This window comes from Macrobrachium nipponense, chromosome 35, assembly GCF_015104395.2.
Source record: "Macrobrachium nipponense isolate FS-2020 chromosome 35, ASM1510439v2, whole genome shotgun sequence".
Classification (NCBI taxonomy): Eukaryota; Metazoa; Arthropoda; class Malacostraca; order Decapoda; family Palaemonidae; genus Macrobrachium; species Macrobrachium nipponense.
Window position 1 is genome coordinate 35,267,804 of NC_061096.1, and position 25,381 is coordinate 35,293,184.

The following is a 25,381-nucleotide window of genomic DNA, read 5'->3' on the forward strand; positions in this document are numbered from 1 at the left end:
AACTATTGTGCAAAGATTGGCTAAATAGGAGAGATTTTACGGGAGCCATACAACAATAGTACGTAACTACAGAGGCTCCGTTGGAAGCGACACTGACATTTTTACCAACGGGGAGAGAGAGAGAGAGGTTGGGGGGGGGGGGGGGGGGCATTCGAATAGACATGAAGAAACAATAACTAAAAAGACAGAGACTGGAATTCGAATAGAAATGAAGTAACAACTACTAAAACGGTCTACAAGAGAGGGAGAGACACTGGTATTCGAATTGAAATGAAATAAAAGTTACTAAAAAAAAAGGTCCACGAGAGAGAGAGCGAGTGTGTGTGTGGATTTAGTATGAAGCAAAATTGCCAAATTAAGTTTTTTTTTATAATAACAGTAGAAATTCTGGCAAATGCCCTTAAAGAAAAGCTGGATTAAAAAGGAATATTTTTGTTAAGCCTTTCTTTCTTGCCTTGGTAAAAATGGTCTAGGAAGAAGTCCTATCAAGATATTGGGTGTCAGTATAGAGAGCCACGGCTGCATATGCATGTATTAGTGTATTATTTATATTTTACATATTTAATTTATGTGTATATATAATGTATATGTATAAATAAAGGCAAAAGCCACAATGAAAGTAAAACAATGGGGTACTCCATTGTTTCACTTCCCTTCGTGGCTTTTGCATTTATTTATACTACATACATCACGTTCCAGGTTTTTTAATGCAGTTATACATGTATGTATATAATGTATGTATGTATATGTATATATTTTGTATATATATATATATATATATATATATATATATATATATATATATATATATATATATATATTCTAATTGATAAGGCATTTGCTTAAGTTTATTTATTTATTTATTTATTTATGTAAGATCGAGCCAAGTCATGCTCAAGTTACAGATATCCATGATAAAAACAGTCTTTTTAATTTTTATTTTATGAGGCCGCTATGAAAACGTAAGTACTTGCCTGGTGATTTCGCTCACCTCGGGCACGACGACCATTTTCTGGTTTGCCCGGTATATCAGCCCCAAGGTACGTATACGTATAGAATAAGGGAGAGAGGTACAGTCACTTTGGTCGCGGGGGTAGTTGTGGGGTATTTCCGTGATAGGCCTGGAGGACAGGGTGAGAGCGATCAAGGGCAATACTATCTTTGGGAAACAACTGAGTAGCTTGGATCGAAGGTATTGGGGATTAGGCCTGTATGTGTCATATGTTCTTTTCACTCTGTTATCTTCTATACGTTTGGTGTTCTTTAGAATTCATATAGATCACTGTTCACATACAAAATCATAGATTAATAATGTTTGGCTTTCTTATATATAATAGAAGCCTTAGATTAATGTGCTTGATAGAACTTAAAAAATCGATTATTATTGACCTGACAATTATTTACAAAGGCTTATTTATAGTACATTATTTAATAAACTAACATAAATATACATAGATAACAGAAAACAGTATCTGGCTTCATAATAGAAATGAAAAGTACTTAACAAAAAAAAATTTTTTTTAGAATTGTCACGGCACAATTTAGTTAATTTACGCATCTTTTTTTCTTTTTTATTTGCCTACTCGATACAATTTGGCCATTCAGACCTCTCATCCTAAAAAACCTCCGAAATCTGACATATATATATATATATATATATATTATATATATATATATATATATATATATCAAAAGGTTTTTGCCACAAAGGAAAAAATAAAAAGCCATATAGCCAAGCACTTTCGGTCTAGTGCGACCCTTTACTCAGGCACAACTGATCGTACAGAGGAAAAACACAGTCAAAGTAGGCTTAATATCCAAACTGACATTACAAGATTAGCAATAAGGTCGATTTCACTACTACAGAAACGAGGAAATGCCTGAGGGCAGTAGGGAGGAGTTATGGAGTTCCATTTGACAACGTCTCATGTGTGTGTGTGTGGGGGGGGGGGGGGGGGGTGCATGAGAGAGATTGATATGCGCCTGGGTTGAATAAGATTTGCGTGGATGTGGCTGTTACGTGTGAAGACTGTCATAGGGGAAAGTATCAGTGTGCATGCGAGTCCGCCTGTGTTGTGATTGCAGATGAAACAGCTGTTTGAAATGCTTGTGATTAATTGTGTTTCGTTGCCAAAGACTGTGAGGGGGGCATGTGGGAATGATTGTGATGGTGGATCACATGAGTGAATTTGCCTATACGGTTCCCATCAAAGATAAGAGGAGCGAAACCGTTGTGCGGATGGTGGGGCAAGTGATGTTGCCTATGTGTGTGTGTGTAAGCCGGCGAAAATCTCGAGTGATAATGGGCCTGAGTTTGTCGGGTGGGAATTTGAAGAAATGTTCCAGTGCGAATGGTTTGGCGGAAAGGACTGTTAGAACAATGACCGAGATTTTGTGAATGATGAGTAAAGGCGACAATGTATGTAGTATGTGCAGTGTGGGTATATAACGCCACACTTCAGAAGAGTATAGGTATGTCTCCTTGTAAGTATGTGTTGAATTTTGAAAGGATTGTTAGGCCGTGGCTGGGTCTGTCAGAGAGTGATCGAGATTTGTGGAAGAAAGCGAGTGAAATGTTTGAAAGTTTTTGTTTTGATTGGAGGATAAGGATGTTGAAAAAAGAGGTGGTTGAGAAAGGGAGAATGAATGTGAATAAGTAAGGTAAGGGAGATTTGAAATGAAGGGCCTTTTGAGATTTTGGAAGTGGGACCAAGTGGATTGTGTTATGTGTTGGGGAAATTGCGAGTAGATGGGGGTGTGGATGATGTTAGGGCACACCATAACCAGCTCCGTAAGTGGAGGGAAGTACCCCAGAATGTTCAGGAGAATGCGATGAGTGAGTGGTTGAGGGTGAATAAATGTGAGCCGAGTGTCAGTGAGCAAATGGGTCTGGAAGATCGGCAGTTAGTGTTGGTTGAGTATGGAAGAAAGCGGAAGGAGGTAAGGAAAGGGAATGAAAGGGAGAAACGTGAACTGCATGTTAGAGGGGTTAGTGTTAGAGTAAAAATGGTGGATAAGGCGTGTAATACAGATGACTTTGAGGGGAAGAATGATACATATAGCGTGTGTGGGTTTGAATTGTCAGGATTTAGTGAAGTTTCACCGGGAAGGGAATCAAGTGGTAAGGGTATAGTTGGCAGTATGAATGAGTCTCTTCGGGAGTTTGGCAGGAGTGTAAATGAGGTAAGTGATTTGGTAGCAGAGTTACGAGAAATATTCGGACAAGAGTTGAAAGGGGTAGATGAGATAGTGAATGGGATTTGGGAGGATGGTAGTGAGGGAGATGGTAATGGGAGTCTGACTGGAAGTGGTCTGGGAGAAGTTGATGGGGGTGTAACTGAGAGTGTGTATGAGGGCCCTCAAACAAGATCCAGGGACCCGCGTCCGAGCATCCGTGGGTGTTTCGGAAGGCTATTTAGTGTGGGTGTTGTGAGTGAAAGAAGACGTTGTCAAATGTAACGGGAGAGGAAATATGGAGGAGTTATGGAGTTCCATTGGACAATGTCTATGTGTGTGTGTGAGAGAGAGAGAGAGAGAGAGAGAGAAAGAGAGAGTAATTGGTAGTTGGATGGTTAACAATTGGATTGGCTGTTGGAGAGTTCTGGGTTGTCTGTTGGTGCTGTTGATTGTTAGAGTTCTGTATTTTGAGATTTTTTATTTTTTGATGAGTTTTCAGTCAGTCTTTGGCGAGAGCTGGTGACAGTTAGTAGTGTCAGGAGCAGTTATTTGAAGGCACTGGAAATCAGTTGAGTTTTGTGTGTTATTGATTTGCTTTATTGATTTGTTGTTAGTTTGGTGTTGTTTGCTTGGTGTTAGTTTGGTGTTGTGCTTTTGAGTTCCTGAGGGTTGCATGTGATTGTTGTGGTTGAGGGTGGTTGTTGTTGTTGGGGGCTGTTGTGGATTCTTGGTGTTGTTAGTGGGTGTGTGTTGCCTTTTTTTGTGTGTTGTTTTTTGTGTTGGTGGTTGGTTGTGCACTGGTCTTTTTTGTGTTTTATTGTGTTGTGAGTTTTTTTTTGTTATGTGTGAGGTTGTGGTTGTGTTCCTTGGTTGTTTGGTGTGTTGTTAGGTTGTGTTCCTTGGTTGTTGTTGTGGTCCTTGGTTGTTGTTGTGTTCTTGAGTTGTAGTCCTTGGGTGTTGTTTTGTTGTTGGTTTTGTCTTGTGGTTGTTAGTGTTCCAGGGACCTCGACCGGCAGACAGCACAGGATAGCCTGGAGTATCTGGAGTGGTTGGTAAGTACATACGTTTTTTTTTCTTTTCTTTTTTTTTATGTATAGGTCAATTGTCCTGCGTGTATTTTGTTGTGTAAAGAGAAAAGTGTGACTGGGGTGATTGGGCAGCTGAATTGATTAGGTTTATGTGGGGGGATTTTGCCAGCTTGCTTTTTTTAGCTTGTGATCCCACCACAGCAGGATAAGCGATTTTTAGGCAGCCACACCTTGGAGGAGCACACACGTGGCCAACAGATGATTCATCCAGAAAACAATTGAAAAAACAAGTAGGCATATACAAGTTATAACCATGAAATTTACAAAAATGATCCAAAAAAATTAGTGAAAAGAGAAAAAAAAAGAAAAAAAAAAGGATAAAATATCAAGCGAGAGAGAGAGAGAGAGACGAGATAGAAGAGAAGGAGAGAGAGAAGAGAGAGAGAGAGAGAGAGAGAGAGAGAGAGAGAAATAATAACTATATACATGTGGGACTAATTAATTAGTAGTTCATTTATTTTAACGTCCTTCATAAACATTTTACAAATATAACGGGTCCAAATGGAATACAATCCCAGACTAAGCAGCATATGTATTCAGTTATTTATAGAAAACCCACAAATAATTTAACATATGTACATTTTTATTCTGGCCACCATCGTAATATTAAAATTTCAATTTTTTCTTCTATGTTCCTACGTGCTTTGCGTATCACGAGTCCACAATATCTTGACTAAGAAATAGAATACATAAAAAAGATAGGAAACTATCTCTGCTACCCACTTCATATAATTGATTTATGTTATCAAAACGCTCAAAAAAAAGTTTTATAGTGTTGCTGGTAATGAAGAAGAAATGCCTAAAAATGTACTTAGCTTGCCTTACTTTCGTGGATTTGAAACCATAAAATCAATATTTAAATCGTTTTATGTTAATGCAGTGTTCTCTTATAACGATACCATTAAAGATATGCTAATTAAGAATAGTTTCGTAAGAAATAACATCATTTACAAAATTCCTTGTAAGGATTGCCCATCTTTTTGCGATGGACAGTCAAGTAAAAATTTATGTGTACGTTTTAAGCAGCATATGTCTTCAGTTAGAACAGGCCAGACTTCAAATGCACTGTTTATCCATCTGAGTGAAATATCTCATTGTATTAATTGGGGCGATACCTCTGCAATTGTTTCAAGAAATTTACTGGAATCAGCAATTATACAAATCACTAATAAAAACAACCTAAATCTTAGTCTGGGATTGTACCATTTGGACCCGTATATTTGTAAAATGTTAATGAAGGACGTTAAAATAAATGAACTACTAATTAATTAGTCCCACATGTATATAATTATTATTTCTCTCTCTCTCTCTCTCTCTCTCTCTCTCTCTCTTGCTTGATATATTCATATCCTTTTTTTCGTCTTTTCACTAATTTTTGGGGGGAACATTTTTGTAAATTTCATGGTAATAAGTTGTATATGCCTCCTTGTTTTTTCAAAATATATTGTTTTCTGGATGAATCAACTGTTGACCACGTGTGTGCTCCTCCAAGGTGTCTGCCTAAAAATCGCTTATCCTGCCCTAAAGCGTTTCCTCGTTTCTGTAGAGTGAAATCGACCTTATTGCTAATCTTGTAAGGTCAGTTTGTTTTTCCTCTGTACGATCAGTTGTGCCTGAGTAAAGGGTCGCACTAGACCGAAAGTGCTTGGCTATCTGGCTTTCCATTTTTTCCTTCGTGGCAAAAACCTTTATTTATTTATACATAGCATCACGTTTTATATACTTCCTGATCAAGTTATTCACATACATATATATATATATATATATATATATATATATATATATATATATATATAGATGTGTGTGTGTGTGTGTGTGTGTGTGTGTGTGTGTGTGTGTATGTGATGTGAATAACTTGATCACGAAGTATATAAAACGTGATGCTATGTATAAATATATATATATATATATATATATATATATATATATATATATATATATATATATATATATAATAAAATTTTAAAAGGCAAGGATACACAATTTTCAATATGGCATGCCAAGTCGTATAATACTCCATTGCCTGGTTTGAGTGCATTTTCTCCATTGTATGTTTTATCCCATAAGCATGCCTAGAGTATTTTCTGTCATAAGGTACCCTTGAATTGAACACCTCTAACCAGGAGTGAGCAAGCTCTATAAAGTCTCTTGTACTTTCCCACAACATACTCTTCAAAAGTCCCTGACTTCCATGAAATCTAAAGCTTTAGATGTTTTTCCGAAAGAAGCTGCACTACTTTCCTCACATTCATACGTTGCGCACCTGTTACTTTATGTGTTACATTTATGCTGCAGGTCTCTTTTATACACACTTTCTTCAAAATGTTTACTGCATATGCGATGAGTAGTACGGTTAAAGTTGTACTTTCTCTTACAGCGATGAACCCTTTTCCGTCTTGTTTCCTCATCACGAGGGAATCGGAAAAAGGATACCTCCTTTTTTCTATCAGAATACCCACCAAACTCGGCGCAGTTGTTTGGCATTATTTAAATAATAATTTAGATTATGTAAAAAATCAAAACTATGGTTGTATACGAAGAATTTAAAACTAAAACCAAATCACTGCAGAGATGACTGAAGTGACCTGTGATCTACATTTGAATGAAACAGTAGCTGAGTGACTTTTAAGGGGATAAGCCGCAACCCGCCACAAATGACTCTACTTGACCCATATCTATATACCTTGAGCCCGATAACATGCTTGCCCGCCGACCCGATCAGGCCCGCTGTCTGAAGCACTTTCTTTGGGATTTTCATCACTTAATCCTACGTACTATAGTAGATTCACATCAACAGTGCATTTGATGTCTAGGCCAGTCCCTTACGACGCTCCTGATTGGCTGTTGATAAGCCAATCACAGGGCTGGAAACTCTGTCTCTCTCGAGAGAGAGTTCACATAGGCAGGATGTATGTTCCACCTCTCCTTAGGAATACTTTTGAAAGACCTATCCCTCAGGAGAAGTGGAACATAGATCCTACCCATGTGAACTCTCGCGAGAAACTGAGAGTTTCCAGTCCTGTAATTGGCTTATTAAAAATCAGGAGCGTCGTAAGGGACTGGCCTAGACATCAAATGCACGGTTGATGTGAATCTACTATAGCCGATAAGCGGTCGCTAGCAAAACACTCTTTCAGTATTCTTTTTAGCAAGAGAAGTTAATTACTGCACCAAAATTCAGCTGACGTTTCCTCCCTTTGCAGCCAAAATTTGGAAGCCCTTTCCCGTTTCTCTCTTTCCTGAACCTATTATATATTCCTTTCTTTCAGGGGCAACGCTGTCGCTTTAGCGCTACTTTCTTCAGGCCTGGGCAAGAAAAAGGAATTACCTTACTCGTAGGTCCTAGTGATCTGTGCCCCATAGAAAAAGCCATTTCATCTTTTGAATCTTGCATAACTTACTGAATAGCCCGCAAAAAAAAAAAAAAATAAATAAATAAAAAAAAATAGACTCAGTTCGATGTACTGAAAATGACACAAACTTGAGAGCTATTCAAGAGGAAAGTACAAAACTCAGGCTCATACTCGTATTCCAAAACATCCTGTACCGTAAAAAGCCTACTCAATGTCAATTCCTATCGAATTTCGGTCAAAGTTAGTCCCTCGCCAACTCATCGACTGGTACTGGTGACATTTCCAGTAGAGAAACGCAAATAATAAGCAGCTGGATGAACCGTATGAGGGTAGACTAATAAAACTTCGGCTTTATCCTTCTGGGCAACACAGCTCCGGTAAAGCCTTAGGATCTGCAATGGTCTTGCCCAGAGTTGGACTTTTACTATAGTAGATTCACATCAGCCGTGCATTTGATGTCTAGGCCAGTCCCTTATGACGCTCCTGATTGGCTGTTGATAAGCCAATCACAGGGCTAGAAACTCTCAGTCTCTCTCGAGAGAGTTCACATAGACAGGATGTATCAGAGTCAAAGTATATGGGGTCTGCTCAACTCGGCAGTGGGGGCGGAGCTAATACTGTGATGTCACAAGAGTAACACTTCCCCTGCGTCTCCATTGAATTACTTAAAGAACCCTTAGTTTTTATACATTTAATCCATATCGCATGGTGTTTTTCATAAAATCTTCACAAAATCTGTAGAGAGGTCACATGCTTGATGTTTTTTAATACTCATTCTCTCATTTAGTTACCAAGCCTTGTTTTATTGCACATAATTAATATACCGGTTTGAACACACATAGCTACTCCAGCTTTCTTCATATGTTTATTCTTTACTTATTTATTTACTCACCTATATACTGGTTTACTGTATTCTCTTCAAGTCCATTTTTTATAACATGACAACTCTCTCTCTCTCTCTCTCTTTCTCTCTCTCTCTTTCAGGTAGTAATATTATCAAGATTTTAAATAATTCGTAAGAAATGTATTTAGTTCTGTCACTGTGTTCATACCTCACTTTGAAAAGCAATTTTTTTGTATGCTAAAGGTTAGAATGATAGATTAATTATATTTTCCAAACCTTATTAAGAATGCTTATTGTTATGTAATAAATACAAAGAAAATGTGGATACAGTGTAAAAAAATGGTAGTTAAATTTGCACGACTTGATCACAAAAAAGAAAACAATATCAAAAGTATAAGAATTACATGATATACGATACAAGGTATCAAATGAATAAATGATGAAGAAAATGATACAAGGAACACATTTCCAGAAAATTTCTCATTAGCACTTCATATCACATAAATATACTTCCGAACACATAAGTTTACATATAACACAAACTGTTTACATAAAGGTATTAATTATGCATGCCTCAGACGATTATATTTTCGGAAAAAGTACAAAAAGGTATTCGCCAGTCTGGCTGGATGTATCTGATGAATGATGATGTTTCACAAGGGGCGGGGCTAGAGTTCAGATTTCAAGATTTTTTTTTTATAATTTTTGCGTGCGTAGATAATTTTTTCTGTGCGTGGTTATGGGCTTGAAGATAATTGTAATTGTAATGTGTCATATACCAATTGAAAGGGCATTCTTTGTACTTTTACATGGTATATGGCAAAATGTAATAACATGAAAATTTATGGAAGAAAAATGTGGTAAATATTTACATAAAATTTAAAAATTTTGGTCCGTTTTTGACCTAGAATTCCTCGAAAATTTCTGAGAACACCTATCAATTTTATTTATGCATTATGTAGCAAATTTTATCAGCTTTCCAATCCATTTTTCAGTTTCTTTCTATCATCATTCCTTAGTCAGATACGCTACGAAACGTGAATGTATGTAGGTTGACAGATGAAGTAATTGCACATATTTGTGTGCGTAGATAATTTTTTTGTGTGTGCGCTTGTGGGTTTGAAAGTAATCGTAATTGTAATGTGCCATATATTATTTGGAAGAGGATTCTTTGTACTTTAACGTAGTATACGGCAACATGCAATAAGAGGAAAATTTATATAAGAAAACGTCATCGCAAAATTAGTTATATGAAAATGTTATCGTAAATATAGTTTCATAAAAATATGGTCCTTTTGTAACTGATGACGTTTCACAAGGGGCGGGGATAGGTTTTAGTACCGCCTCGTGAGCAGACCCTATATACTTTGACTCTGGGATGTATATTCCATCTCTCTGAGGGATACGTCTTTCAGGAGAGCTGGAACATACATCCTGCTTATGTGAACTCTCTCGAGAGACTGAGAGTTTCCAGCCCTGTGCCAATCAGGAGCGTCGTAAGGGACTAGCCTAGATGTCAAATGCTCGGATGATGTGAATCTATATAACAACATAAGTGTAAAGAAATGTATCTGATACATTAAAGAAAAAAAAACTACAGTGTACATACTCTGACCTTTAAACCTAAGACTGTATTCGCAATAAGTCATAAAAATAGAATTTATTAAGACTTGTGAGCCATTAGAGATAAGCAGTCCTCTTAATGCTTTAGCTGTTTAGATAGTGAGTGTGTTGTTTACTGAAGCACTTGAAATTTGTCCTGATTCTACAACCAAATTAGTGTTAGCCTTAACCTAAAGTAAAATTTTGGCTACGCCATGCAACAGCCTATATATATATATATATATATATATATATATATATATATATATATATATATATATATATATGTGTGTGTGTGTGTGTGTGTGTGTGTGTGTGTGTGTGTGTGTGTGTGTGTGTGTGTGTCACTTGCACTTTACCTAATTTTGTGAATTTCTGTTCAGTATTTTTTTTTAGCAAATATATAGTCCATTCTGCTTGTCATGCTCTCTATGAATAGCAATAAAATATATCGACGGTAGTAAAGTTTCTTTTTGTTCTCTTCTGCCAAATTATACGCTAGAAACACGATAGGATTAGAGTTCGTCCTCTTTCATAGGAATACAAATGACGGGCTTAGATAAAAGCATAGGTACAAACCCAACATAACAATCATTGTTTGCCTTTTTTTTCCAGAGAATAACTTCAAAATTAATGAGGAACTCGTTCTAGATCGAGAGTAGAGAGCATACGTATTCAAGAAGAGCTCGTGTGACTAGACCCAGCGGGAAAGTCCAGATACTGAAACAGGACGTGGGAAAGTGACAATAAGGAAAATCGTCCTTAAAAGGAAGAGAGCAATGATATAAAAAAGATGAACATGAAAATTAACAGAATGACCATATAGGCTCAAGACAAGAATGACGGAATGTGCTTTTGGGAACAAAAGGAGCCAATATGCGGTCAAAGGAAGCAGTTTAAGAGGAAAGGTTAGATATGAATTTTTATATATAGCGATGCCATGTGGTATTGCTTGAGATATTCTCCTTGTTAGCCCACTTTTAGCAATTCGGGGAACTTTCCTCTCCGTGGTGACGCAACTTTTTTAATTCTGTATATACAAAGAAAAAATGCCATACCAGAAACAATTAAATTTCAGTTTTTAAATAATAACTTGGGAATCTGGATTGTGGGTTACGTATAACGGAAAGACACGTGATCATATTGATTTCGGTTTATAACAGGAATGTTATTTACACACATGGTCTCACCCTAGCTACCAATTCCTGAGCACGTTTAAAGTAATGAAAATACCCACACCCATACCCGTAGTTTCAGGCAATCATTCACGGACTGTAACAAAAACAAGTAGCAACTCCCTTGTGGGCTAAACCTACTCTTCAGCCTAAATATTACCGCTGGTAGTTTCGCGTCTCCCTTTCCGCGATGTAATTCACTAAGAGGAAAGTCATATAGGAAAGGACCACTTCCTCCGGGACCCTGGAAGGTGTCGCTGGGCGTTCCCGGGTACAGTATCTCATTCGGGATACCCGACAACCGATGGTTACAGCCTCACTAGTCAAAGGTAAGCGTTAGGACGACACACGCCAGAAGTGTAAGCGTTTACACCGATATTCTCCAGCGGTAAGCGTTAGGCCCATTGTCAGCCTTGGACTAGGTTTTGCGTTCTTTTCCCTTTCAAAGGCGCCAGTTGCCGGAGGGATATTAAGAGAAACAATGCCTGGCATACCGTAAAAGGCAGCGTATTCATGCTGACTTTGACTTTTTTTTTTTATCTTACATTTAGCACAATTTTGCATACGGTAATTAACTAAACGCATAGTGCGAACCTTCCCAAGATGCCGCGTATTGTATGGTCCTGTATAATCATATTCATGGCTTTAATACATGAAACTTTTATAACAACATGTGATCTAACTATTCAAGACGTCTAAAACCACTTTTCACTTTTTTTCGATAATACGTTTCACAAGAAGTCAGCCTCATCATAAAGTTTTTTTTAGATTCACTAGAGAAATTTAGAGGAAATACCTACCATTTAAAAAAATCATACGAATGTTCTTTAGGTGTTCAACTAATGAAAAAAAAAAAAAGGTTTGTTAACTTTAGCAGCACGAAATTTTCTCTTAGCTTTTTTTTTAAAGCTGAGCATCCATAATTAATATATGAAAACATTCTATATGCTAAATTTTCATATGTGCATGTAAAAATATCGTACTGCTTAAGGAAGCATGTGCATATGATGACGTAAAAATAATATAATATATATATATCTATATATATAGATATATTATATATATATATATATATATATTACCTCAAACCTGGGCTCTTCTGTGTATACACTCACTCTCATAACAATCGCAATACCAATACACTATACTTATCTATGCACAATTAAATACACTTTCACTACTTTGATAGTGAATAGACTTACACACACACACACACAGACATTGTGAAAACTGTAACTTGTAAAGTGGCACACTACTAAAAAGATCTTGTGGACAGTCTTACATGTTTCTAAATTTTGATAATGTGCCCCTATCGTCTTTCCATGGCCAGTACAATGATAGAGCATGTTCAAAATCAAGAGGTTTTGGTCCCATCGGCGACGCATTATATCATTGTGAAGAGAATTAAATGAGGAATAATTATAGGAGTGGTTGGGCCATTTTTATAAGACACTATATAACACAGCACCGAAACAAAGAGGAGATTATTGTTTCTGATCCTCATTCGGTAAAAATCAGACGAAACATTTTTAATTTCATTTGTAAGTGTCCTGCCTTGCGTTGAGTTGCATTCCACGAATCTAAAGTCATCTTTACCGGTTAAATAAATCGAATTTGTTTCTGTACTTATCAAATCACTTTGGATGCTACTTTTTAACGGGTGAAATCGTTCTTTTCCACTCCTATACATTCCGTCACTACTGCTATGGCTGAGTGACAGCCACCATGGGCAAGGTAGGTAGCCAACTGGCCTAACAACCTCCCCCCCCCTCCCCCCTCAAACCCAACACAATCCCATCCCACCATAGAAGATGCTCTCTAATCCTCACACAAATCTTGCGAATTTTTTTAATGAACATTTAATGCTGCTTTTGTTATTCCATAGTTTTGGATTTCTTTATACTCATTTATAATTTTGCTTGGATTGTTCTAAATGGAATAAAAACACACACACTAAACTGCTGTTAGATCATCAGTTGAATTCAAAGCGTAATTAGTTTCATCATAAGTTAAGATGAAAAATCCCATATTCACAGACAGAGAGAGAGATGGCAAAGTAGTAATACCCGGGGCACTCAGAGTACTGTAACCTGGCTAAAATACAACCTACGACTATACTAGATTCACATCAACCGTGCATTTGATGTCTAGGCCAGTCCCTTATGACGCTGCTGATTGGCTGTTGATAAGCCAATCACACGGCTGGAAACTCTGTCTCTCTCGAGAGTTCACTTATGCAGGATGTATGCTCCCCATCTCCTGAGGGATACGTCTTTCAGGAGAGCTGGAACATACATCCCGTCTATGTGAACTCACGAGAGAAACTGAGAGTTTCCAGCTCTGTGATTGGCTTATCAACAGCCAATCAGGAGCGTCGTAAAGGACTGGCTTAGACATCGAATGCACGGTTGATGTGAATCTACTATAGTACCGTAAATGTATAAGCTGCTTGTTTTGTGAAAGTTCTGTGCTCAAAGTTCATCCTTGAATAATCAGTTAACGGGGGAACGCGGCAAAACCAAGCAACCTATGAATAGCCTCTCTTCAACGTTCAGAATTGACGAAAGATCTTATGCATCCATCCTGAAATGGATTTTATCCTTCCCTCCAGAGACAGACGATGAGTCGAGGAAAGAGCGACCTGAGCGACGACGGCGTTCTGAGAGAAGAAGAAGAAACTTCCGCGGCGGAGGCTATGGAAGACCAAGGCCCACAAGGAGGAAGCACGGACGAGGCAGTAGAGAAAAAGGTAACCCAATTCACTTAAATATCCACTTATAAGTTTATCAACCTCTTGGCACACTGCCAAAGAGTTGACGATTTGATGTTGACTTAAACCGATTAATTTTGTCATTGCAAAAGTAAGAGGTGCTTGTGTTTGGGTGGCTCGACCTACGGGATGAAGGCTGGCGGTAGATAGTGACAGTTTTATCACACTTATTATATCATACTGAACTTAGGAATATTCAAACGAAAGAATTAGTCTCTATGGTTAAAGTTCTAGGTCGAGTATTCGCGATAGATTTCACAACCGGCCCCGCCCCCACTTCATTAAATTTACTCGCTTATTGTATCATAAACAGCTGAGAACTGGAATGATAACCTTCTTTTGAATAAAGTGAATCTGTCTCATGCCACGGTTATTTTCTGAATGCATCGCTGAATGTTTGGAAATGGATAAAATACCAACCAATTTTTTATGCAAGATGCAAGAGTTGTCTTCAACCTTCAGTAAAGAAATATTTTCTCCTATTCGTTGTTCTCTTGCATATCTTAATTTCTGAAACCTTCAGTTATCTTTCTAATGAGTTTTGTATCATGTCCGTAAAACCAGACAGAAAAATTATACAAATCTTTCGAGGCACTGGTCAGTTCCGCACATGTATGTTTATAACAAATAGCAAATTTTCCTCTTCATTTTAGTAATTATTCAGTAATTAGAAAGTGAAAAAAAAATTACCGTACTTCGGAGTCATGTTTCAGACATAAAAGATAACTGGGATTTTTAAGTCCTCGTTTCTGGTGACTGAGACGCACCTATACGAACAAGACACAACAGACCACGATGGATGTCGTCGATCACATGAACGCATTGTAACAAATGAGATACACTAACACACTTAGCACTTGTCACGTTGAAATTAAAAGGCCTCAGTCTAGGCATCGTCACTGTACCAAATGCATTGCAAACAAAGAATGTCTACAAACACCTTCGAGATTCAAAGTGTTAAAACAAAATCGTACCGTTCCATTTCTCTTGTAATTCACGTTCCAAAAACTGGCAGGCAGCCACCTTTTACGTAGGCCCTCAACCCAAGATGTAAAATGTTATAAAGGAACAGATTTTTACCTCTGAACTCTTTTAATCAACAGAGAAGATAAGAGTAATTTGAAAATGAATTAATAACCCTTAAGGAATAATATCACAAAGTTCAATGAATTGCAGAGCTCCTCAATGAAGTTTCAGCAGAGCACATGTTTACTTCTTCGGAGTACTTTAGTTATTAGGAAATGTTGTAGTTAACATTGAAAATAGTTTTGTTGGGTTACTCAAGACAAAAATCACTTTGCCTTGAATTACCAGGAAATCCCTTTACTTGTCAAGGAGAACTCCTAAGCTTATCAAGGAGTATTTCTTAACCTATCAAGGGAAACTCCATGCTGACCTGTTCTGACAGATCTGTGGCGTCTGTGGAGACACAGCAAAGAGCTACCACTTCGGAGGTCTGTGCTGCTCTTCCTGCAAGGCCTTCTTCCGCAGAAGCATCCAAAGTGAGGCGTGGCAGAACTTCTTTTGCCTCAAAGACGGAGTCTGTGTGATGCGCGAAAACAGAAGAGCTTGTCAAGCATGCAGGTGAGAGGTACCTCTGAGGTGCCATTTCTTACGTTTTCTGAGAAAATGAGGAAAGGCAGGACAAACCGTCTCTGTGATTTTTTCTGGATTCTGAACAACTAATATCCTAATTCAAGTCGAATATTTGAAAGCTTTATAGGTATAAATCTTCTTGTTAGAAGAAAGAGCAAAAGAATTCGATTGTATAAAAGCTATACTTGGTAAAAGTCGTTTTAGTTTTACTGATTACACATTTTCTAACAGGTTTGACCTGTGCAAGAAGATTGGCATGGATACTTCTCTAGTAATGAATGCAGAAGACAGAAAAGCCCTCATGCTTCGTAAATTAGAAAAAAGGAAGAAGAAATTACTAAGAATTCGAAGGATCAGGAACAAACAACAGAAAAATAATGAAGAAAACGAGAAGATCTGTCAGCACGAGAACAGCACGGACTGGGATGTCAAAGTGACAGATGCTGAAGGTGGGACAGGGAAGGGCAGTCATCCAGAGGAGACAAATGATGAGTGTCTCGTCGTTGAAACCCTTGATCAAAAGAGCATGGAAAAGATAAAAGGTCTAAGGAAAATGCTGCGGAAGGCATTAACATTTCCAGAATTCCCAAAACATTATTACGAGGGAGGAACAGATATAACAGAGCATCTATTTTTCGTCTTTTGCAAAGGCATGGGGAAATTTTTCAGCATCTTGCCAGAATTCAGCGAATTAGATGACAAGGACCAGAATGTTTTGCTTAAAGATGCCGTGGCCAAGTCGATTTTCATATTTGGTGCTCACCAGTTCCAACGAGATCATGAGTGCTGGCCTCGTAGGCTCCTCTCCCCTTGCTGTACATTCCCAACAATATCCTTGGCTGCTACGGAACAATTCATTTATGACGAGGATACATTTCAAAGGATGAAAATCTTCATGAGAAAATTCTGTAGGTTTTTCGATGATGAAGTGGTCACTTTACTCAGTCTCATGATAGCAGCCTTTGATACAGACATTTCACTACTTGTTGGACCGTCAAAAGTTGCAGAGTACAAGGAAGTCTATACTCAGTTACTGGAAAATTACCTGCATTACCAAAGTCCATCTGATGCACTGACATTGTTCACAAACGAACTCCGGAACTGTTTTGCTGAAGTGAAGGCATTAAAAAAATCCTTCCAGAGAAACAGAACCGAGAAAGAGGAAGCCAAACCCCTGGACGGAAATAAGGAAACTTCCTTTGCCAGCTCACTTCATGATTTAAAAGAGGATCCGAAAATGGCGCCCAAGAAAGCATTCTTCGAGAGAAATAAAGTGACCAGTGGTTACCATAGCCATGGCACATTTGCTATTAAAGATGAACATAATTGGAAACACAAGAGCAAAACTTTATCTCTGAAAGCAAAAGAGTACGGCAATAAAAGTAACTTGAGAGGCAATGAAGAAATTGAGGTTTTCGAACTCCCACCCAATCCCTGCATCACTGTGACACAAGACCATAATTATCAAAAACTTAATGCCAGACGTCCACGAGCCACACTGCATGACGAAGATAGATTTTATCTACCTGATCAGGCTTTGCAAAGTTCCCCCTCAAACTTAAAGCTACACAAAAAGCTGGAAGGAATCGGATCGAACAGAAGCAACAGTGCATCGCATGACACTGATTACCAAGCTCCCTCGAGACAAAGTTTGTCACCGGCATTAATCATTCCTCTTTCAAGAAGGAGAAACGATTCTTTATCAGGTAGAAAAGGTTTGCAAATGCACCAGAATGAAATACAAGTTGATTATCCGATTTATTGCAGCGGACAGGATGGTTTCCAAGCTGCACACCAACAAAGTTTCCATGATGCAGGCATATATAGGCCAATACCCTTACAAACGTCTTTATTATCTGCCAACAGTTCAGTACTCATACGCGATCAAAGACATCAACAGTACATTCCTTCGGCAGATATATCATTTTCCCCAGAAGGAACGTTCCCAACTCTTCCTCTGAAAGCTGTACCAGTTCATCTACCCTCAAGTAATTGTGTTGACATGTGTGGACAACCAAAAACACATTGTCACCCTCACGCCAGACAAGTGAACTTGGCTTCAGAGTTACGTTCCCAAGCAACAGAACAAGATTTCCTGCAGTTTCTCCGCCACTCTCCTAAAGCCTTGTCTAGCGGGTTACTCCAGAGTGCACAGTCTAATCCTCAACTATCGAGCAAGTCACCGATGATCAACGTGTGTCAAAATGTGAGACAATTGTCTACTCAAGATGATCAGCAGTTAGTCGAGGCAGTGCAATATGTACTGCCACCTCACCTGATGAAACACCTGATCACCAGACTAGGGGCTGGACAACGGAACCACCTGTGAAGTCATTTTTTCTTCACTCGTTGGGTGAGCAACCGTTTCTCGTTTCAACTGAAAAATAAACCGTAAACAATACGAAAGCAATAAATCACATTTTGGAGTACTGCTTTTGGCAGTGATAAGTGTCCTGTTCGTGGAAAACAAAATCCTTTATGTCTACGTTTAATCAGATTTATAAACAATATTTCAAACTGTTACCTATCGTTTTATTTCCATTATATCTTTAGAGAAAACACACAAGGACATGCAAAAAATTAATTCACCTATCCTCCTTATGTAACTGAAAAAACTACCTCCAGGCTGCTGGTTAACATTTTTACTAAAAGATTACCGTTTGCCTACCTCTTCTACACCGACAACTAATCTTTCAGAGAGATAAACATCACTGGGATCACTCCTGAACAAAATTGGAAGGTGAGCGTATGACTGATGTCAGTGCCCTGCATATACATAACTGGCTTTATCATAAAACTATAAGCTAAAACTCAAATTAAAAAGGAGACTATAGGGCAGCGCCTCAGTGGCGTGGTTGGTATGGTGTTGGCGTGCCACCTCGGTGGCCGCGAGTTTGATTCTCGAGCATTCCATTGAGGTGTGAGAGATGTGTATTTCTGGTGATGGAGGTTCACTCTCAACGTGGTTCGGAAGTCACGTAAAGCCGTTGGTCCAGTTGCTGAATAACCACTGGTTCCATGCAACGAAAAACACCATACAAACAAACAATTTAAAACAAGGCGGAACTGACGAGAACCTTCACCAAATGCTAGTATCATCAGGTAAGGAGTGTGCGTTTTGAATAAGCCCAGAAACCAAGATATCGTCATGAAGATCGCAGTAAGTCGCTCGGAAATATTGTGCCGCCTTACATCTCAGTCTGACAGGTCAAATTCATTTTCGTATTTGTTTGCATTTCCTCACTTGGGTGCTAAGGAACATATTTTGGAAATAATCTTCGGTGAAAGTGAACATAGGTCTGAGGAGAAAACTGCATAAAAACACAAGCAATTGCATTTCATTTCTATTGATCTCCGCAACCTGCCATCGCAACAAGTAGATACAATTACGCTAACGTTAGATGAAGGCAATATAATAAGAAGATGAAACGGTGCATGGGTACATACAGCATAGCATAATTGCAAATCCAATTTACCTCACATTATTTGACCGGCACAGCGGTGTTATTTAAACTCTGGCTACTCTGTGTTCAGTACGATCTAACACCTCATCTGAAAGCTTTTAGAATATGAGAATCATGAAGTGTCCGTTGGAAAAGTGGCAAAAAATATTAGAGGAATTGAAGGTAGCGTAACCAAAATCAGAACTTCAAAAGGTACTTTGGGCTCCATCACGAACTTTTTTTTTTTTTCCAATGCCTCCCTTCGTCACTGTCACTGCGGGCTAAAAGAAAATGACCGAGCCTTGTATTTAAGACCCATTCAACCGCCTATTATAAGATATCGAATCGACCTGGGAGTCTAGCATCATAAGCCTAATGCTCCCACTTACTAGGAAGTAGCTCGTTATACGTGAGAATTCAAACAGGGCAAAAGCCGGTTGAAACCAAGACACAAGGGTTACGCAGGAGGAAGAAACATCACGTAATTTCTCGCCCACTTTTTGCGCCACGTCTTGGGCTACCGGATCATAACACCTCAGGTCGGAGGCAGATTCCCTCCCAATGACTTCCTGCATTCCTGGGAGGTAGAAATGGGACTGTGAAAGTGTGGAGATGCTCACATGACGGAAAAACCGGCTTAATATTCTGGGTTTTGTGCGCATCGTCTGTCGTCTGATTCAGTAGAGTTCGGTGTGGCATGTGATGGAAGAGCATGTTCCTTTGATTAAGCAAGGATGCGCGAATACACACAAACACACACACGCGCAATTCTGTTAAAAGCTGCTGCACCTGGGGAGTCCATCAATGCAGTTTCTCTAATTCCCCTAATGACTAAATCTCTGGGGGAAAAACAGACGTTCTTGCTCAACTGCTTCATTCATTCACACATTTACCATCAGCTGTTTCACCAATTAACGTTTGCTTGTAAACAGCGCATTAGTAAGCCTTCGACGGGAGTTTATGCACGCGAAAATTAAGAAGTAAATGTAAAAATAAAATCGTAATTGAAAATCAATAAACAGAGATCATTAGCGGAGTTATCTTCGTCTCAGGTGAGTTTTGAAGGCTTGGGATAGGATTACGTAATATAATGAAATGGGCAATTAAGCTGGAAGACTGCTCATGGTCAGCGTGAAATTCTGCCTCTATAGCCATGGGCAAAGTTGAACCAGCAATTTTTACTTGCACATAACTAGGAATTAACCCTAAATGGCTTAAGGGAAACTGAAATTATTTACCCAGAAGGCATGGTGGATGGTTAGCGATTGATGAATGGCAAAGAGACTTTGGTTGGGGGGCGTTCAACGAGCTGCTGATGAAACTCTGTGCAGGTTTATGAAACAGCTAAAGAACCCATGCTTGCATGTGGCATGCTTAATCTAAATCATCATCATTATCACTATCTTCACATGAAAATTACTGTTGCAAACATGCATTCTCTCTCTCTCTCTCTCTCTCTCTCTCTCTCTCTCTCTCTCTCTCTCTCTCTCTCTCTCTCTCTCTCTCTCTCTCTCTCTCTCTCTCTCTCTCTCTCTCTCTCTCTCTCTCTGCAGCGAGGAGTAGAACAAGTTCATTCAATGTTTTACATTTCATATGCAAAGTTTCTTATGGCAACAATCCACGCCACGAGCATACTTGGATGGCTCGTGCCCATAGGAAATCTAACGATAACCTCGAGGAAAGAGCTCTAACATTCCTGGAAGGGCTTGCACATATTTCAGGTAGACTTTTCCCGCTACGTTTGAGGAAATGGCGCCTTAAACCTTCAGCATGATGGAGCTAAATGCTTGACCTTGAGGTTCTTCTGTAGTACTAGTAACCTCAGGTGACGCCGATCTATGGGTACCTCCATTTTCTAGTCACTTCTCCTGCTCTTTGTTACAGTACTGATTTAGGTTTTGTTGGCAAACAACATTCTGCCTCTTCACTTCATGTATTACTTATTTTTGTAAGGTTATCTTCTCTCTCCATTTGCAATGACACATCGCTTATGAGTTCAGTTTCATACAGTCTGAAGTTACTCTGCCTCGCAGTTTATTTCACAGCACGACGCTATCTGCAGGATTGTTTTTATCGGTGCAGAAAAACGTTATCCGTAGCTACACATTTTAGCTAAATTCTGCAGTAAAACTTCTCAAATGGAGTCCATTCTCTTTTATCAATGAGGCTTGTATGACGAGATATAGATATGAAAATAAGTTTATTCCTAAACATCACTTTTCAAGATAAAGTTTTCCTGTATAAACTTTACTATCAGCTTAGGGAATGTCCCGGGCATAGTGGCCCCACTCCCCAAGAAAGAATGGGGGAAATATATTCCTCATCCCCAAAAGAGAGGTCTTCCTTGTCTTGGAGTAATTGCCAACTCTCACTTCCATTAAATTGGGAATGGGAAGGATTCCACCTGATGCAGACGCCCTTCGGAGGATCCTCCCTCACTGAAGCATTATAGGTGTTGTCATACCCGCAATAATGCCACGCACATGAATTTGTATTTTGGATTTCTTTTTTGGTCATATCAAGCTGCATATCTGGTCTCCCTCTGCAGGTGAGCTATTAAGCGCTGGCGAATCGCTTCAGTAATTAAAGGTTTACATTTTCTGATAACATTTATACAAAAAGGAATGTTTAAATTACAGGTAGTAAATGTATATGCTGTCCTTTAAGTTTCATTTTAAACCGGAGAAGGCGTGCTCATTTTCTTTGTGTCCACTTCTGAAAGAACCACGATCCAGGGCGTTATAGGGGTCTGAATGCAAACGCACACAGTTAAGAGCAAGGCTATCACTGTCCCTAAAGATTCTAGACTGCCTCACGATACCTTCCTCCATCTAACGTTATTTCATCTCTACGTGCATACTCTACCCTATGTACTTCTTTTAATCTTTGCTTCTCTTGGGTCCCATCTCTCTCGGTACTGATGCTTTGTAATAAGAAAGTTTTGTAAGTATTGTTGTTAAAAGATCCACAATTATATATTAAATTATATTTCTATGTAAAAATAAAACAAAGACTTTCAGGTGTTCCTTACGAGTGTAGGTTTTTCTGACTGTAACAGCAAAATATGAAGTGAAATAAAGAAACACACAAAAGAAATAAAACAGGACTGAAAAAATAAGGTTTGTAGGGGGAAATGGATACTGTAAAATTAATACTAAACGCATTGTTATGAAGGAAAGACAACCAAGTTAGGTGTAAAAGACACACAGAATTAGAAATGAACTTGTGTGGAAAGGCTGTTCATACCACAGCATACTTGTTCATATGTAGATAGTTGAATAACTAAGAGCTAGGAATATTATGAAAACCAACGAAAGAGGTAGGTAATGTAGTCTATAAGACAGGCTTTGGAGATATATGCTAAATATAAAATGGCAATGTAATGTGTCCAGGAGGTAACTGCTGATAGTGCAGTTATATATATATATATATATATATATATATATATATATATATATATATATATATATATATATATATATATACACACACACACATATATATATATATATATATATTAACACACACACACACACACACACACACACACACACACATATATATATATATATATATATATATATATATATATATATATATATGTATATATATATATATATATATATATATATATATATATATATGGCAAAATCCACGAAGGAAAATTAAACAATGACAGCGAATCTGAGAAATTATCAAACCAAAGAGTTCCAATGTTAAGCGGGTAACGAAAAGTTAGAGCAGTTCTTACTTTATTGTTCAGCATGCGGTGATTAGGACGGATTGATTAAAGATGTTTAACGGTTACAGATAAGTATAAAAAGCAACCTGAAAATAAAAATAAAATGATCGAGAGCACATAAAACAATAAGGAAAATGCCTCGACAAGTACAAGTGTGGTGAAACTGAACGGCGAAGGGGATCCGTTACATAGAAAAAGTATTACTCTTACTACTATTACTTTCCCGCACATATGACGTCACATGTTTTGGAACAAAATAACATTTTTATCTTCCTTTCACTTATTAAAATTGCTTTAATTACACTAATTTGGTTTATCTTTGATTATAGACTAGAGAAAGTAGCAAAATTTAAACAAAGGTTCAATAGAATTTAGCTTAATTTTAGTAATTCGATATTCTGAGTTTACTTGAAGACTTGAGAACGCTCCTCGCGTTAAAAACAAAACGTATCTCGAAAATTCCTGATTTGTGATCCAATTCCACATGGAAATTTCCACGATATAGCGTGGAAATTTCATTCTCGGTGTCCAGTTAAAACAGACTTCCGACCTCCAGCTTACTCGGGACGCATATATTGCAAACATTATATCTTTAACTTAATGTGGAGTGGTATTCGTAATTAATACTACTTATAATTTGTAGTAGTACCACTCATACTAACAAAAGGATGAGATAAAAAGGACAAATTAAACAGTTATGAGAAACAAAATAACTGAACAGAAATACAGCCTCTAAATTCAGTACATCAAATAAATTAAAACGTGCTAAAATCTAGGACAGATTGCTCGATTTTTGTTTCACTAACTAATGAAAAAACGGTATATTTTATATTAGAAATAATTTGTCTGTACCGTTTAAAATGCACATTATTCGTTTTTTATATTTTCATTCTAATAGATAAATCATAAATATCCTTCCTAGATTTTTTTATCTTTAACTCAAGGCGAAACACCCTAGACCTTTCCTACTCACCCTCCCCCGAAAACAATAACACAACAACAATGTAGTTTGTTGGCTTACTCCCCGAGTAAGCGAAAACCCGACCCGAGTCAAGTATGGGCACTGGGCAGGAAAAGTGACGTCACAGTGTATTGGTTGTTACCTGAGCCTGACTACGCTCCAAAACTGCTTGCAGTGAATCCATCCACTTCTGACTTCCGGCCCCTGGCTGGACAGTCATTGGGCTGATTTTCATTCTAGGTAATGATTTTGTGCCTCTTTATACCCAAAGCTACGTAGTACTGATCTTGGGCTCTTCTCACCGTTTCAACCATCACCTCATCCGTTATGGCATTCAAAAGCGGCAACATAGTCCGCGTTTCGTGTCAGAATTTCCTGTAAGTAAAATAGACACCTGTTGTTAGTAGTAATTCTAGCCTCTGTAGTAGGCTATTCGTTTTTTTACCAAATAAGGCTAACTAGGTACGTTACCTTTAGGCACGTTCCAGTAGGCTACCAAGCTAGTAGGTACTAGGCTAGGTAGGTACCTATACTATAGTAGCTACTAGTAGGTAGTATAACCTACCTACCTAGTACCCAGCTAGTTATCGAAATTAGGACGACTCGTCATGTCCCTAGAATGGCAGGTCCTGACCTAGGCTAACCCGAACCTATCAGACTCTCTTAGGGCGCATTCATTGATCTGGGCTGTGGTGCCTACTACCTATCCCCTCCTAAGTAGGGCTAACAATAAACATCCGAGGCGAGCTGTTATGGACTTCTAATTATCCTAGCCTTTTCCCGCGAATGTGAAAGCTAGGTAGTACTTGGAACGTTTAGGTAGTTACCTAGGTACCATGTAGCCCCAGGGGGTTTTAGGCGGTATAGTAATTACAGTCGGCCGACAAAAAATAAGCGTAAATTCTTAATACCTAAGCAATCTAGCCAACCTAAATACTAGAGAAAAAGTCACCTAGGTAAATCAGATTCTTAGGCTACCTACTAGGTACCTAGTAGCTATACTAGCTAGATAATGGGTAAAATACTAAATGAGCGGCCTCTAACGTAGTGTGACCACCTTCCCGAAAATCGGGAATTAGTATACCGTTTTTTTTTCATCTGTCCATCCGCCTGTGGTGTTTTTGTATGGTAACACTGCGTCCCGGGCTTTAGATACTAGTTACATTCAGCTTTCATTCAACGATTATAATAATATCCTATTTCGCATATTAGCCTAACGGTGTAATTCGCATACAGTAAATTATTAAAACACTTTTCAGTTGCAAATGTACACCCAGATATCCTTTTATTTACCTAAAACTTACAAAAGGCATAACTATCTAAAACCCGGGACGCAGTGTTACCATACAAAAACACCACAGGCGGATGGACAGATGAAAAAAAACAGAGTATAGTACTAGCCTATAGTAGCCTTAATTTGTATCTTGGGAGAAAAAACTTACTGCAAGAGGATAGGAATAATAGAGGTCTTGAGGTGTTGCTTCGACAGGCTCTGGCTCTTGACTGATGTCTATCCTTTGTTACAGGATGTGTTGAAGTATATTTTCCGGAAGGTGGTTGTGCTGTGGTAAAGGTCCAGCTATTCAGTATTTCACCCTATTTTGAGGTGATGACAGGGCATAGGCCTAAA

At 38.3% G+C, this 25,381-nt stretch overlaps 2 protein-coding genes across 2 annotated transcripts in view; both read left to right on the forward strand.

Annotated features, from left to right (window-relative positions):
- Nucleotides 1–2,725: 2,725 nt before the first annotated feature.
- Nucleotides 2,726–18,117, forward strand: LOC135208609 (uncharacterized). Its single transcript, XM_064240975.1, has 5 exons — nt 2,726–4,229; nt 10,680–10,972; nt 13,851–13,988; nt 15,418–15,593; nt 15,837–18,117. Exons 2-5 carry the CDS (start codon nt 10,904–10,906, stop codon nt 17,932–17,934), a joined length of 2,481 nt encoding a protein of 826 aa, XP_064097045.1. The 5' UTR covers nt 2,726–4,229; nt 10,680–10,903; the 3' UTR covers nt 17,935–18,117.
- Nucleotides 18,118–23,743: 5,626 nt separating this feature from the next.
- The window catches only part of LOC135208610 (structural maintenance of chromosomes protein 5-like), a 357,310-nt gene continuing 355,672 nt past the window's right edge, over nt 23,744–25,381 (forward strand). Inside the window, exon 1 of the mRNA XM_064240976.1 lies at nt 23,744–24,128. Within this exon, the coding sequence (XP_064097046.1) occupies nt 24,079–24,128 (50 nt within the window). The 5' untranslated portion in view covers nt 23,744–24,078. The remainder of the gene's footprint in view (nt 24,129–25,381) is intronic.

Excerpts from the sequence above, each read along its gene's own strand:
- LOC135208609 (XM_064240975.1), top strand. The coding sequence starts at position 10,904 with ATGACGGAATGTGCTTTTGGGAACAAAAGGAGCCAATATGCGGTCAAA. Across the intron at positions 10,973-13,850 it reads GAAGCAGTTTAAGAGGAAAG|AGACAGACGATGAGTCGAGG; the intron begins GTTAGATATGAA and ends CCTTCCCTCCAG. Across the intron at positions 13,989-15,417 it reads ACGAGGCAGTAGAGAAAAAG|ATCTGTGGCGTCTGTGGAGA; the intron begins GTAACCCAATTC and ends CTGTTCTGACAG.